This window comes from Vigna unguiculata, chromosome 7, assembly GCF_004118075.2.
Source record: "Vigna unguiculata cultivar IT97K-499-35 chromosome 7, ASM411807v1, whole genome shotgun sequence".
Taxonomy (NCBI): Eukaryota; Viridiplantae; Streptophyta; class Magnoliopsida; order Fabales; family Fabaceae; genus Vigna; species Vigna unguiculata.
Genome location: NC_040285.1, coordinates 32,662,842 through 32,678,036, shown reverse-complemented (window position 1 = coordinate 32,678,036; position 15,195 = coordinate 32,662,842). Strand labels below are relative to the sequence as shown.

The 15,195-nt window shown below is 29.8% G+C and overlaps 2 protein-coding genes across 7 annotated transcripts; both read left to right on the top strand.

The window, feature by feature from the left end:
- Nucleotides 1–578: 578 nt before the first annotated feature.
- Nucleotides 579–5,589, top strand: LOC114190660 (probable alkaline/neutral invertase D). 6 transcript variants are annotated; one of them, XM_028079634.1, is made up of 6 exons: nucleotides 800–1,007; nucleotides 1,210–1,308; nucleotides 1,629–2,019; nucleotides 2,920–3,351; nucleotides 3,623–4,184; nucleotides 4,814–5,589. In XM_028079634.1, exons 3-6 carry the CDS (start codon nucleotides 1,642–1,644, stop codon nucleotides 5,107–5,109), a joined length of 1,668 nt encoding a protein of 555 aa, XP_027935435.1. In that variant the 5' UTR covers nucleotides 800–1,007; nucleotides 1,210–1,308; nucleotides 1,629–1,641; the 3' UTR covers nucleotides 5,110–5,589. The 6 variants fall into 6 exon arrangements, with proteins under 6 accessions (XP_027935434.1, XP_027935432.1, XP_027935435.1 ...); XM_028079632.1 differs by having other exon boundaries at nucleotides 1,593–2,019; XM_028079633.1 differs by lacking the exons at nucleotides 800–1,007; nucleotides 1,210–1,308 and adding an exon at nucleotides 579–716.
- Nucleotides 5,590–12,763: 7,174 nt separating this feature from the next.
- On the top strand, nucleotides 12,764–13,695 carry LOC114189893 (putative glycine-rich cell wall structural protein 1). Its single transcript, XM_028078617.1, has one exon. The coding sequence runs from the start codon at nucleotides 13,021–13,023 to the stop codon at nucleotides 13,483–13,485; it is 465 nt and encodes a 154-aa protein (XP_027934418.1). The 5' UTR covers nucleotides 12,764–13,020; the 3' UTR covers nucleotides 13,486–13,695.
- Nucleotides 13,696–15,195: the final 1,500 nt, after the last annotated feature.

The window sequence follows — 15,195 nt, the reverse complement described above, 5'->3', positions numbered from 1 at the left end:
CTCTTTATCAATTTTAATTATTCATATTTATAAGAAATGGGTAATTATTAAAAGTAACAACACATCACAATATAATTTTTTAAACATAAATTTGAAATACAAATGTATTAAATATGTTTATATATTTCAAGTTGTATAAATTAACTTAAATATTTTAAAAAAATATGCATATGTTAAAATATTAGTTTTTTTCATGTACGTGAAACAACCTATTATGACGAGAGGGAGGATTAAAAAAAATATTAATTTAATAATGAGCCACAATTATTAATATATTTAATTGTAATTAGTATGATATAAGATGGTATAAACTTGTTTTGAATATTGTTACAGCATGATGCACAGCATCACACCTTAACATCCGAATTCCTATATCAAAAGTCAATTTGTTTTCGCATTTATTTATTTTAGAAGAAGGAAAAGTGAAATTGAAGTTGAAATGTAGCTATCTCGGAAGAGAGAAAAGAAAATCCCCAAATCAACCCACCTACCCAATTAATAAATTATAAAATAATAAAATAATATCTCGTGAGAAAATATAAATACACATGCTACGATAAGATACAACTCAATCTTCCCATTTCCAATTTTGAATTCACGGGAACAGAGGAAAGAGGAAGAGAAGGTGTGGGAGAGATCTCAACGCCACAAACGGCAACGTTTCGGCCACGTGGACACTCCTCCTAAACCCCTCGCCCTACCACCGGCTGCTTCCGGTAACGCTCTATCACGGAATCAAATTGTTAGGAATAAAAAATAATAAAAAAGGAAAAAGAAAAACGGGGTAGGACGGTACGGTCCGTTGTTTCCACTTACTCCGGGACTCGCTTTATACCGTTCGTCCCCCTCTATAAATATCGCCTATCCACCTCCGCCTCATTTTTTCTTTTCTCTTTCTCTCTTCTTCGCCATTCTCTTTTATCACTGTTTTCCGGCGAAGTCGCCGGCTAGTAACCGTCGTTTCTGCCGGGCAATATCTCTTCGCGGCGCCGTTCTCTCTCCCTCAGGTTTTCTCCTTGCTTCACATCTCGACGTCGTTTATTTCCCTTTCTTCCTCTCAGATCTGTCTCTTTTTCTGTGCAACCATGAATTCTCCTCATTTCCAACTCACACCTTCTGAATTTACCTCGCGTGCCTGATTTATTTTTTGGGTTTAGTGTCTTGTTTAAATCGTTTAATAATGGTGATTCCTCCGTTTTTTATTCCCAGGATCTTGATCTGTTACTTATATTTCTTTAATGCGCCACTTGTCTTTTCGAAATTGTGTCCGGCTTTTCGAAATTGATGATGCAATTGGTGGAGGTGAAGGTGATTTTTCGTGTTGCTGAATTTGTACTGAGATATTTTTTAAAATTTATATTCTGGTTCTCTTCCTATTTCTGGATTTTAATCTTTACGGAGGGTTGATTATATTATAGTTTTAATCAATTTGATTGTTTTGATTGTGACTTGTGATTGTGCTCTGTGGTTCTGATTCCGTCATTCGCCATGTGTTTTTTATATATACACTTGGTTTTTTTCCGATTTGGTTGTAGGAATATGCTTGTTTCGGTTTTTTTACCTTAGAACATGTTGTTTTTCTGGTTGTGTAGTGGTATCCGTTTCTGATACATTCGTTGGGTTATTAGAGAAGTTGAGAAAATGGACGGCCATTTGGGAATGAGGAAAATCAGCTCTCACTGCTCCATATCCGAGATGGATGACTTTGATCTCTCACGTCTGCTTGACAAACCAAGATTGAATATTGAGAGACAGAGATCATTTGACGAGAGGTCACTCAGTGAACTGTCCATTGGTCTTGGGAGAGCTGGCTTGGAAAACTATGACACTTATTCGCCTGGTGGAAGATCTGGCTTTAACACACCTGCTTCATCTACGCGGAATTCATTTGAGCCCCATCCCATGGTTGCTGATGCCTGGGAATCCCTCAGAAAATCTCTTGTCCACTTCAGAGGTCAACCGGTTGGCACAATTGCAGCTGTTGATCATCAATCAGAGGAAGTTCTAAACTATGACCAGGTGAACTCCTCAAACAATACGGAAATGTCATTCCGTTCTTGGGGTGTGTACAGATCTTTTTTAAATGCGCAAGCTATGGAAACTTATTGTGTGCTATAGAACTGTTATGAATTAAGTTGTCATTAACATACTTCTTTATTACTTTGATTTGAAAATAGAAATACTCCAGCACATTTGCGTGCAACGTACATTTAATTTCAAACTACCGAAAACCCTTTTATTATTTACTAGTTTTCTGAGGCAATTTGAACTTGAAACATCAAACAATTTTGTGGTTACCGCAAAATTTATGAGACATCTGGTCTATGATAACGAAACATGATACCATTTGTTTGGACTATATTTATTAAAGAGCTTGAACGGAATGAATTTAATAGTACTGCGACATATAAAACAGATTCTCTATTGTATTTCCACTGAACTCTTGAGTTGACAATATTTTGGAAGTCCCGTCATTCCTTAAAATTTACAGAAATGAATGTTGTTGATGTTGAATGTTTGATTGTGCCGGACAATTCATTTGTTTTACATACAGTTTGGTAATGACAATGCTTGGATGAATATTAATGAAAAATCTTGCTATGCAAAGAACCAAACTGGCTTGATAAATGTAGTTGCATACAGTTTGGGCACCTTAAGACATTAGTTCTCAACGACCTTAATTTCATGTTCCTATAGGTGTCATTTATTTTTAGCAATTAGACTTATAGTTACTTTTTTAGGCCTTATTAGTCTAAACATGCAAATCTATTCTTTTCCTTTGAAAGGTTATTGATTAAGAGAAGAATCTGAGGTTTTGTGTTAATAGTTCCCCTCTCCCCATAATCCTGAAAGCTATTTTTATCGTCACACTGATGGTAATCATCTACGAATGGATATAATTAAATATTCTTTTTACAGGTTTTTGTTCGAGATTTTGTGCCCAGTGCTCTAGCCTTTTTGATGAACGGTGAACCAGATATAGTTAAGAACTTCTTGTTGAAGACACTTCATCTTCAGGGGTGGGAAAAAAGGGTAGATCGATTTAAGCTTGGGGAAGGTGTGATGCCAGCTAGTTTCAAAGTCCTCCATGATCCCATTAGGAAAACAGATACGCTTATTGCAGATTTTGGTGAGAGTGCTATTGGAAGAGTTGCTCCAGTTGACTCTGGATTCTGGTGGATCATTTTGCTTCGTGCTTACACAAAGTCTACAGGAGATTTATCTCTGGCTGAATCAGCATCTTGTCAAAAGGGAATGAAACTTATATTGACTCTATGCTTGTCAGAGGGGTTTGATACATTTCCAACTCTGCTTTGTGCTGATGGATGCTGCATGGTTGACCGAAGAATGGTAAGACATATTTGTGGTTGTTTCTCATTATGTTAAGATAATTAATGTTGCTTCTGTTATCCAGCTTGTATAAGAATGGTATTGATGGGTAGTGTTGAATTTTTTTCTTACACGGACAAGTATGTTTTTACACTGATCAGTTATCACATTTAAAAAATTTTCTGAAGTTTACTCTCAAGTCCATTTAGTTAAGATTCATTCGTATTTAGTTGATTTTGAAGAACTGTAATACTGTATTAATTGTTTCTTCTTCCTTTCTTTTTTCTTGCAGGGTATTTATGGTTATCCTATAGAGATACAAGCACTTTTCTTTATGGCATTGAGGTCTGCTTTGTCAATGCTGAAACAGGATGATGCCGAAGGGAAAGAATGTGTAGAGCGCATTGTGAAACGATTGCACGCACTAAGTTATCACATGAGAAGTTACTTTTGGCTTGACTTCCAACAACTAAATGACATTTATCGGTATAAGACTGAAGAGTACTCACATACTGCAGTAAATAAGTTTAATGTTATTCCTGATTCTATCCCAGATTGGGTATTTGAGTTTATGCCAAATCGTGGGGGCTACTTTATTGGAAATGTCAGTCCAGCTAGGATGGATTTTCGATGGTTTGCTTTAGGCAATTGTGTTGCAATTTTATCTTCTTTGGCAACTCCAGAGCAATCGATGGCTATCATGGATCTTATTGAAGCTCGTTGGGATGAGTTAGTTGGAGAAATGCCCTTAAAAATATCTTATCCAGCAATAGAGAGCCACGAATGGCGAATAGTTACTGGCTGTGATCCCAAAAATACCAGATGGAGTTACCATAACGGAGGATCTTGGCCAGGTTCTTCCTTTCTGCTTATTTATTCAAACTTCATAATGCATTTATAATGGGGTTTGGTAGTGGTTATACTTCTGATATACATGCCAGTTAATTGGGTAACCTCACTAGGTGTGCTTTAGGCATCGACTAAGATTTTGCCACAAATACCACAGGTTTCAAAAATATATACCCTCATAGAGCTTAGTAGCTCAATTTTCAAACGGATATACACCTTTTGTGTCGCCATATTTACGATGATAATATGTCTGTCATCAACAACAGAAAGGCAGGATGTGTGGAACACTCTTTTGTTTGAATGTTGGTAACTTTACAAATGTGTTGGTGCTCGTTTATTTGAGATTTTGAAAAAGAGAGATTTAATGATGCATAGTAGTTGATTTATTTTTGTAGGGATTTCATTAAAAGCAATTTTTTTAGTTTTAGTTAAAAGAAAAAAAAAAGACAAGTAGTGTAACTACACCATTTTTCTTCCAAAGAAAGCATTCAAAATAGCTTCTGAAATATGTTTTTTCTAAAGATTGATCATATTTAAAAAGAAATGACTTTTAAGAAGTAAGTTATAAACTTAATTTGGTGTTCTTTTTTCTTTTTTAACTATTCACTTTGGTATGTTTGGGGCTGGAATGCAGTGCTCCTTTGGCTAGTAACAGCTGCTTGCATCAAAACGGGGAGACCGCAGATAGCAAGACGTGCAATTGAGCTTGCAGAGAATCGTTTACTGAAGGATGGGTGGCCTGAATATTACGACGGTAAACTTGGAAGATATATTGGGAAACAGGCAAGAAAATACCAAACATGGTCTATCGCAGGTTATCTGGTGGCAAAGATGATGCTGGAGGACCCGTCTCACTTGGGGATGATTTCTCTTGAAGAAGACAAACAAATGAAACCAGTTATTAAAAGATCGTCTTCTTGGACTTGCTAAAACACTTCAGGTGATAGATAAATAGTATAAAAAACGAATAGAAAAAAGCTTAGAAGATGAGATTGTTGTTTCAATTCACGGCACTATTCTTGGTGATTCCCTTCCTCGTAGGCTTGATTAAAAGTTTGGCTTGTGTAAAATGGCTGTTGCTGAGACTGGCATCATGCTCTTCCCAAATAAGTAAAAAGACCCTTCAATTCATGTTTGCTAAGTTCAATGCTACCGTCCCACATGTTGCCTGGGATTTTATTAGTAAGATAAGAAAGAGTATCAAACATTCTTCATTATATTAATGTCTTTCCCTCGTAGTTGTCAATAATGCTCCTTTCATCAAAAAGAGCCTAGAACACTAAGTATTAGTTTTTCTTTATGGAACTTTAGGTCTACCTTCTCATTGCTAAGAAATATGGTAAATTGTGATTGTTTTTACCAATTTTTCGTGTAGACGATGCACTTTCAATTATATATTTTTTTTGTTTTCATTTTGTTTAGGAGCTTTTTTCATTTATTATTGTTTTGCCATTTATGGGGCCAAACAAATTTTGCTTTGTAACATTTAACATGAAGCAATTTTAATGTATTTTTTAAGGAAGTAGGTTTATTGTTAGGCAAATAAATTTGTAGTTTATTGAAGTGTCAATCAATTTAGCTAATTAAAAAACATGAAAATTTAAACTGAAAATTTTAGAAACTGGTATAATTATGTTTTTGGATCTAATGTTATAACCTCAGTCCACATATGGTTTTAGAAACTGGTATAATTTCGTATTAATATTTGTGTTTCTTTTTAATTGTATATTTTTTCTTTAATTTCTTGCTTTTGACATAACGAGCCTGACAGAGGTCTGCACGGCTATTAGTTCAGTGGTAGAGTGAGATCTTAATAATTGCGATGTAATTTTTCTGTTTGAACCGTTCAGAGATTTAATGTAGTTCAGAGAGATTTGAGATTTAATGTAGTTCTAATTTTCTCTTTCTTTACATGCGATTTAATGTAGAATTCATACCTCCCTCATCTAAGAAGTGTTTTAAGCTTTTTTTTGGGAGGTGCCGAAATGAAGGTGTGGACAAAGAAGTGGTATTGCATTTTTTTTTTCCTTCACATCTTGTTAACAATTTAGAAATCATTTTGATTTCCAAGTTATATAATCTAAAAACTTTAGATTGTTTCCGCAAACAATGTTTACCCTACCTCTTTTCTTTCACTGAAATATTATTTTCTTCATGAATAAGCATTTTGTATTATACAATTTTTGAATGTGTTTCTTTAGATTATATATTTTGAAATATAAAATTTGTATCATGAATTATGTAATTTGAAATATAAATTTTGAATTCTAAATTATGTAATTTGAAATATAAAATAAAAATATATTTTAAATCAAATAATTCAAAATACAAATTTTATACTTAGGATATATAATTAAGAATATAAATTTTGTATTTAAAATGTAATTTTTATTTTGGATATAATAAATTTTTATAGTTTATTGGTATTAATAAAAGTTAAATTTTTCAAAAAATTTAAATTTTTCAATTTCAGTGTGCAATTAGACTTTAGTAAAATTTGAGCGTACAATACTGAATCGAATAAAATTTAACATAAAACTTACTTAAGTATCTCAAATTTAATTTATACAAATATATGTATCGTGAATGGTAACAAATATAGACGATACTTATTATTAATGTCAGGTAGAATAATAAAAAACTATGAAATTTTAAAATCTTAAAATTATTAAACTGTAAAAGTTTAAAATTATAAATTTATAAAATTATAAAGTTATAAAATTTTAATTTATAAAATTTTAAAATAATAAAATTATGTGGCGACAACTTATCTCATCATAACATTCATATGTTAAATTAACATAATACTGATTTAATTGAAATATTAAAATTTATTAAATACTCAATATACACTACAAAATTTATGAAAAAAGCTTCTAAATTTATCATATATCTGAAACATAATTAAATCAAATTTATATTTTAAAATCTATAATCTAAATACTCTTCGTATGGTATAAATATTTACCTGGATTTCAAAGAGTAAAGTTAAAATTTTAAAATGTATACAGGTGCAGGAATAAATTATGGAAGTGCAGGAAGAAGCAACCTTCATGGGAGTGAAGGTAGAAAGTTATGGAGATACACAAACCTAACACAGCTTTGCTTTATTTTCCTAAAATTCTTTTCAATTATAATGATATTTAAAAAAAAATTACTGGATAAATGAACTTAGTTTTTTCAATAATAAATTATATATATTTTTAAATGAAACTTTTTAAATTATTAAATAACATCAAAATATGAAAAAGAATAAAAATGAATGAAAAATTACTTTGAAAAGGGAAGTATTTAATTTCACTTTTTTTTTAAGAAATTTGAACTGATCTTCAAATTCTATTTCATTTATAAATATGCAACTTTCAAGTTTAATTCTTAAACGTAATTAATTTTTAATTTTCTTTTTAAATAGATACCAGAAATGTTAACGTTATTTACTAAACCATCATTTTAAAAACTATTAATTTCACATAAATAATGTTCGTAAGCGTTATTATCCCATTTTGAATTTTAATTTTATCTTTATAATGAATATCTTAACTAATCTCCTTCGATTTGATTTTCTAATATTAAAGCTTTAAAGTTCGTTAACACGAACTTTTAGTAAAAAAAGGCATATTTTTTCATAAGCTAGATTAAGTTTATACACATGTTAAAAAAACTATATAATTCCTTTATAAAATAATTTATCAATAAACTCATTTAAATTTATTTAACATTTACAAAATTTACTTGAAATTTTTTATCTAAACATAATTTTGTGGATGTAAAATTTCCATCTAATAGGATAGTGGCAGATCTTTTCAATGACACATGGGAGTCACCACACTCCTTTTTTTTCATTTAATTTTTTATATATTTAAATTATTTATATATTATTATATTAATCTTTTTCAGTTTTTTTTTTAAATCTCATACATATTTTCTCTTTTTTTTTGTTTTTTCATCTCTTCTTTTTTATTTTAATTTTTATCTTCAATATCACTTTTTTTTCTAAGTAAAATTGCACCACCATAAAATTGATGAGTTAAAAAATATTTTAAATCAATTAATTTATTCTTTTGAATTTTTTAAATATTTATTTTTCTCTTACATGTGATAAACTTATTTATTGAATATCGTTAGGTGGTGACAAATTCATATTTTTTTTAAATAGATGAAATGTGATAAATTTATATTAGAAAAATTATGACAAAGAATAAAAATGTACCGTTAGGTGGTGACAAATTCATATTTCTCTAAATAAATTTATATTAAAAAAATTATGATAAATAATACAATAATTAATTTTTTTTAAGAAGAGACCTGTGATGCATGTACATCAATTAAACTTGAAAAGTTTTATGAAAATAAAAAAATTAAAAACTACAAAAAACAATTATATAAAATTTTCAGAATTACATATAATGAATTTGAACAAATAATTTGATTCCTTAATTTTTTTTTCAGGTTCCGAAACTAAACATGGATTTGATATTTTGAGCTTTAAAGAATTAAGATTCGACCACCGACAAAGATTGATTAAAGAAAAAGCTAATTAAAATCTCCAACTTTTAGCAACTGCCTTATAATTCTATTGAATCTTTTAATTTTAATTTCATGAATCTCGAGTTTCAAACCATAAAAGGGACTAACACATGTTGGTTACTTCAATTATAAGATGATGATAATCATCCAAATACATTTAGGAATATTATACAAATAGTTTAGTGCTCCATTATTCTAGGGTTCAAGAACAAACTTAATACGGGTCTATGAATTACTTTTTACTTTTCCCTTTTCACATTGGAAAATTACACATGAATTGTATTTTTAATTAAATATTATTTTATCATGAATCTAAATCTTTAAAGATATTTTAGTATCATTAATTTATCTTTTATTTCCACCTTTAACCATTTCACGAATCAAACCAATACATTCCCATACACCACAATGCACACATGTTGTGAATCATGGGCAAGTGCCACAAATGTGCCAATCATCACCGACATGACTCTTATGTATCCTATCCAAAACTATAGTATGTTTAATTTCCAATAAATAAATAAAAAGTAGTTTAAAAAAAGAATACTTATTTATTTGATAGAGTGAAATCACGTAAAACAATAGAAAATAAATACTTTTAGAAACATTCATTTTCATAGAAAATTAGAAAAAATATAAGTAATAATAATTTTTTTTATTTCTTAATTGTGAATAGTCTTTTCCAAATTTCTAAAAGTAGTAGTTATGAATTCTGACAATTTTATGTTAATAATAGATATTAATTATTTTCAATATAGTAAATGTGAATTATTTCGTCAAAAGCAGGAAGTAGTGAAAAAAAAAATTTAAGACATCTTCTGAAGTAACGTTCCCTTAGAAAATATCTTGAACTGGTGCACGTGGTTTGGGCCATGTTCTCCATCTGGGTCCACTTGGGGAGTGGATTGAAGAATCTTGCAACTGGCATAAGTAAGTTGTTGCACTTGGCAGTGGAAATGGGCCCAAGGACACCTAAAAGTCAAAACATGGATCAACTTGTTAAAGTGGGCCTGTCTCAAAAAAGTAGCCCAACTTTGTCGCTCACATGCTTCCATGTGACCAATAGGCACTCACTCACTAAATAAAAAAATATATATTAAAAAATAAACACTACAATGTGTATACAGAACATACACCAACGATAATTGGATCTAGTCTTGAGTAACGTCTTATAAAAAACTCATAAAAGTTTTCATTTTCATCTATTTGACAAGTATATTTTTTAGATATTAAAGTTTTAAAAAATTAATCTTATATTTATACATCATGCTTTTATAAATATATTAATGACAATGTAAATGTAAGTCGATCCGTCTTATTTTAGCTAACATCAAAGTGGATTAAAGCAGGTCACTCCACATAATAAATACAAGCTAATTTGGATAAAGATTGTTTATTTTTTAATTTTTTAATTTTAAATTAAGAAGCATAATACATTCGTTCAAAGGAATAAAACAAAAAGTAGTTTAAATGTAACAAATGAAATATTTGTTAAAAACAAAATAATAATTATACATTTTTTCATTTGTAAGCATTATTAACCATAATAATTAGAGATTAATCTGAATACTTGATTAATAACCCTTATATTTATACACACATTTAATGATTACAAGTCATTCTTATTGTATAATGAATTATTTACTTTTTCATTTAATATTAAACATACATAATTCTTTTTGTAATTTAAATTTATGTTGGCTGACCCGTCCTGTGCTATAATTGACTCCTGCCGATTATGCGAGATAGGTCAAAACAAACTAGCAAATTTAAAATTTCAGTCCACTCATACTTTTTTTTAGGAGTATACAAGACTTGTTCCACATTGTCATTCCTAATTAAAATCATCTAGTAGGGAAGTGTTATCTCTAATTAATTTATTTATTAATAGTTAGAGATCAATCTGAATATTTAATTAATAATCCTTATATTTATACACACACTTAATGATTATAAATAATTACATAATAAAATATTTGTCGTTCCATTTAGTATTAAATATATATAACTTTTCTTTATAATTTAAATTTATATTGGTTGGTCTGCCCGACCCAACCCGCCTACGTTATAGTTAGATTCTTGTAAATTGCAAATTATGCGAGACAGACCATAACAAACAACTAATAAATTTAAAAATTCAGTTCACCCGCACTTTTTCTTAGGAGGCTGCCCGACTTTTCCACATTCTCGTCTCTACTTACATAATCTCTTATTTAACCTCGTTATATATTTAACCTAGTTCGAAGAAGGTAAGATCATTAAAGTTACATTAGTGCACCTGAGGATTTGGAGTTGATTAATTTTGAAGTCACTTATATCCTCTAAAACATTATTTATTCGAAATGTAACATAGATGTTGGAAAATAGTGAGTTAGCCTAATAAACTGGGACATGGTTGCGTAAGCAGAAGCAGATATTTATGAGACAGTAGTGGTGGGTGGAACACGTCTATAAAGGGTATCCCCACAACTCCACCCAGAAACAAATCTAAACTGTCTCTAACCAGATATTTAGCACTTGCAGTGTGTGAATAATATGAGAGGGTCCAAACATATTTACATGTAGCCATCATGCCCTATATGCAAAGGATAACATCCCTCCAACCCAACCTGAGAAGATCACAACAATTCACAAAACAATTAAAGGAAGAAAGCAACACTCTCATTTTAAGGTATAATAAAGTTTGAGGGGTCAGAGGATTTTCAAATCACCTTTTATCTTTTTAAGACAAGGATGTCTTTGTTTTTGGATCAAAATACTTCTTAACCACACTCTTTTCTATCTAAAATCATTTCCTATGTACATTTTTTTGTGAGAGTAAAAAAAATGAAAGTCATAATATCATTTTTTTTATATCAAAATATTCAATGTTTTCAAAATTTTTAGGTAATTTAATAAGTCATATTTGTTTAAAATAATCCAAGATATAAAAGAAAAATAATAAAACAAAATGATTTAATTTGTACATAGTATAAAATCATAAAAGTGAATATGTAATTAGTATTAGACCATCCATACTAAATCTATCAATCAACTCCCGTAAATTTGAGTTAATTTAGATTTGATTAGTTCAAAAATTTGTCTGAATTATAAATAAATCTCAAAATATAATTGGGTTGAATCATAGAGTAATCTAACATATTAAATACCCTTATATATATTAAACTTAATTCTTAAAGCAGATCAAATACTTAAAATTTCACATTATATAAAAACTAATCCATGCAATTGGTGGCTTGTGCAAAGCATATATTTGGTTTATTAATAAATATGTTGAAAAATATAAATAAAAAGTATTATATGTATGTATAACAAAATTAACAATTTGTTATTTAGACAATTGACACACGTGATATAGTTCTATGTAATTTTTGTGATTGAAGAAAATCTTATAAATAGTGTCCCACCAACATCTTTGCTTAATTTATAAAACAGGAATAAAGAAATGATCCTTTGAACAGAGAAAATAACTTAACAAAGTGATTTAAAAAATTTAATTGACAGCATGATTGTGTTTGAAATGGCATGACTGGTTAGAATAAAGTTGAAAGTGATTGAGATTTGGCAATGATCCCATCCACCAAAACCTGCTTCACAATGTCATCACTTAGCCTATAAAAAGAAGTTTGCGCAAGTGGCCAAACATAAGTAATTGGAATGACAATCTTCACTTGATTAGGTCAAATTCAACGATTAACATTTGAAACAGATGAAAAAAGATGATTTTGGTAGCCATCTAAATACCATATACCAGAAGCAGAATAGAAAGGGAAAAAGGTTGAAAAAGATGATGCAGGTTTTCCGATATATATAACACTAATGGTAGCGTCCACAACTTGTATTTAGAATCATCAATTACCCGAAAGTCGGTGGTGGAAATCTCCTCATGTTTCTCCTTTTCAACCACTCAGTTTTTTTCCTCACACTGTGTATTATTGTTACTGCAATATTCAGATAAACGAAGAAAAAAGTTGTTGTCTCTTGAATAAAAAACGAAAAGCAAATAAAAAGAAAAAGTGAAAGAATGCACTAAGTGAAGATCACGGGTTGTGAGTCTTGTGACTCATATCTCATTTAAGAACATCATCATCATCATCATCTTCTTGAAACCCATTATATAAGCACTTTCATGCACAATGCATTCCCGCGTCAAACCTCACAAGAATCACATTCCCTCACTCTTTCTCTACCCTAACCTCACTTTCTTGATAAAAAACAGTTCTAAGGTAGATGTGAGAGAACAAGAGACTTCTCCACAAAAAAAAAAAAAAAACTTCTCCTAATCACACCATATAACACAACACCACCCCAAAAATGTTAACACACAATCACAGTCTGAAGCACTTTCTTCTCTTTCTTTTCTTCTTCGTCACTTCCACCACAGCGGCAACCGGCGGAAGGAAGCTCCTTTTCGACATGTCAACCGGCGGTGCACCGTCCTCCGGAAACCCAACAGGGGGAAGTGGTTCTGGCCGTGGTGCAAATTGGGAATACAGCTGGGGGTGGGGCTCCGGACCCGGCACCGGCTATGGGTTTGGATCAGGCTCGGGTCGTTCTCCAACTGGTTTTGGCAGAGGATATGGATATGGATATGGATCCGGTTCTGGGTCTGGTACCGGGTATGGATATGGATGGGGTAGTGGTGGTGCTCGTGGCGGTGGTTATGGGTCGGGAAGTGGCGCTGGGAACTCTGGTGGTGGTGGCTACGGTGGAGGAAATGGTGGCGGTGATAATAATCGGATGCCATCAGCATCTAAGAGCAAAAACAGCCATGGGTAAATTATTGTAACATGGAGCTATATATATAAAGAAATATATAGCTAGCTATGTGTGTCTTCTCATCATAGTGTGATATTATAACATTACTATATCTATAGTTACTATGGTATATGAAAAAAAAAAATTAATGGTGTGAGGTTAAGAGGTTGTGAGTGTAGAAGTTTAAGATGCAAAACTTTTTGTTAAATAAAATGGTTTATTTTCTTTAGACATGGTTTGCTTATGAATTTGATGTGTTGTCTGTGTTTTGTTGTTAGTAAATATAAGAAATTAAACTGCATGGAACTAACTGATCATGATGCATGCTACAGAGAATAACTTTATTGGAACTTACTTCAATTCAATTCCACAACACCAATTAATTTTCTTTATGTTTTTACTTTCTAAATTTGTTATAATCTTTTACGTCACTCTTTTAATTTTGGAAGTCTTATATTGATTAAAAATTAAAAAATAATTTTAAAATATATAAATAAAGATGCAAACTTCACAATTTTATGAGAGTTAAATTAAATTTAAAGTTCACTCCTTAATATAATATTAAAATAATATTTAAAAAGTTTATTCTAACGATGATCTTTATTTCTTAGACGTATAATTTCATCTGTATATATCACGGCCATCAATTTTTTCCTGATTTTTTAAAATTTATTCATTAGTGATAAATTTATCTACATGCTTTAGCGATGTCAATAAGCATATGTTTCATAAAAAAGTCAGAAAATAGAAATGAATAAACAGATTAAATAGATGACGAAGGAAATTGGATCTAACGAATCACCAAATGATAAATCAAACATTTGATCTTTTGTTGGAAAAAAAAATGTTCAAATAAGATCTGTGTTGTGTGATTATAGTTCTCCAAACAAAATTATTTCTTACAAAATGTAAAAATAGACCGAACTTAATGAGCAAGATTAGGAGATTTTGATTTTTGGTTCCCATTAAAAAAATTATTTATTCTTTATCCTTAAAAAATCCTTCCATTTACTCTTATAAAATGTGAAATCTTTTTTTTTTATCTCAAAATTTTAAATAATTATATTTTGTCTTTAGTGTTCGTTAAAGAAAACAAAAAATATTTCTTTTAGAGGTCTAATAACACTTTTGAAATAACACAAGTTAAAATTATATCATATATTCCATTTAGAATAATTATTTAATATTTTGTTCAATATATGAGAGATTAATTAGTGTTATATTAGATGTTACAATTATAAATTTTTTCTTACTAATATTTTTATACATTATTACAAGAAAATCATTAAACAGAAACTAATTTTGAAATAAAAGATAATTAGATACTATATTAACTGAGTTAAATATTATTTTTAAACAAAATTATTAATAGGTCTCTAACATAGTAGTTACTGATGTATTAGATATTTATTATTATTAGAGTCTTAGTTCATTTCTAATTTAGAGGCTAATTTATACTATAATAATAGTAAGCAACTAAAATCTTATTATTTAATGTTAGAAAATAATTTAAATTTTGATTTACAATTTTTTATTAATAATAAAGATATTTTAGATATCTATAACTTTTAGTTTATAAACTCGTGCCATTCAATGATTTATTTTTTGTACTATATATTATTAATACCACCATACACATAGTTTTATTGCAATTTGATTAAAATATCCTACATTAAGATAAATCCAGTTATAGGCTTTACTAAATTTCTGAAAGAAAAAATTATGTTCACA

What these genes read in the sequence shown, in the direction of transcription:
- LOC114189893 (XM_028078617.1), top strand. Translation starts at nt 13,021, where the DNA reads ATGTTAACACACAATCACAGTCTGAAGCACTTTCTTCTCTTTCTTTTC.
- LOC114190660 (XM_028079633.1), top strand. Translation starts at nt 1,642, where the DNA reads ATGGACGGCCATTTGGGAATGAGGAAAATCAGCTCTCACTGCTCCATA. An exon ending in GCATGGTTGACCGAAGAATG is followed by an intron (nt 3,352 to 3,622) that starts GTAAGACATATT and finishes TTTTTCTTGCAG; the next exon opens with GGTATTTATGGTTATCCTAT. An exon ending in TAACGGAGGATCTTGGCCAG is followed by an intron (nt 4,185 to 4,813) that starts GTTCTTCCTTTC and finishes GCTGGAATGCAG; the next exon opens with TGCTCCTTTGGCTAGTAACA.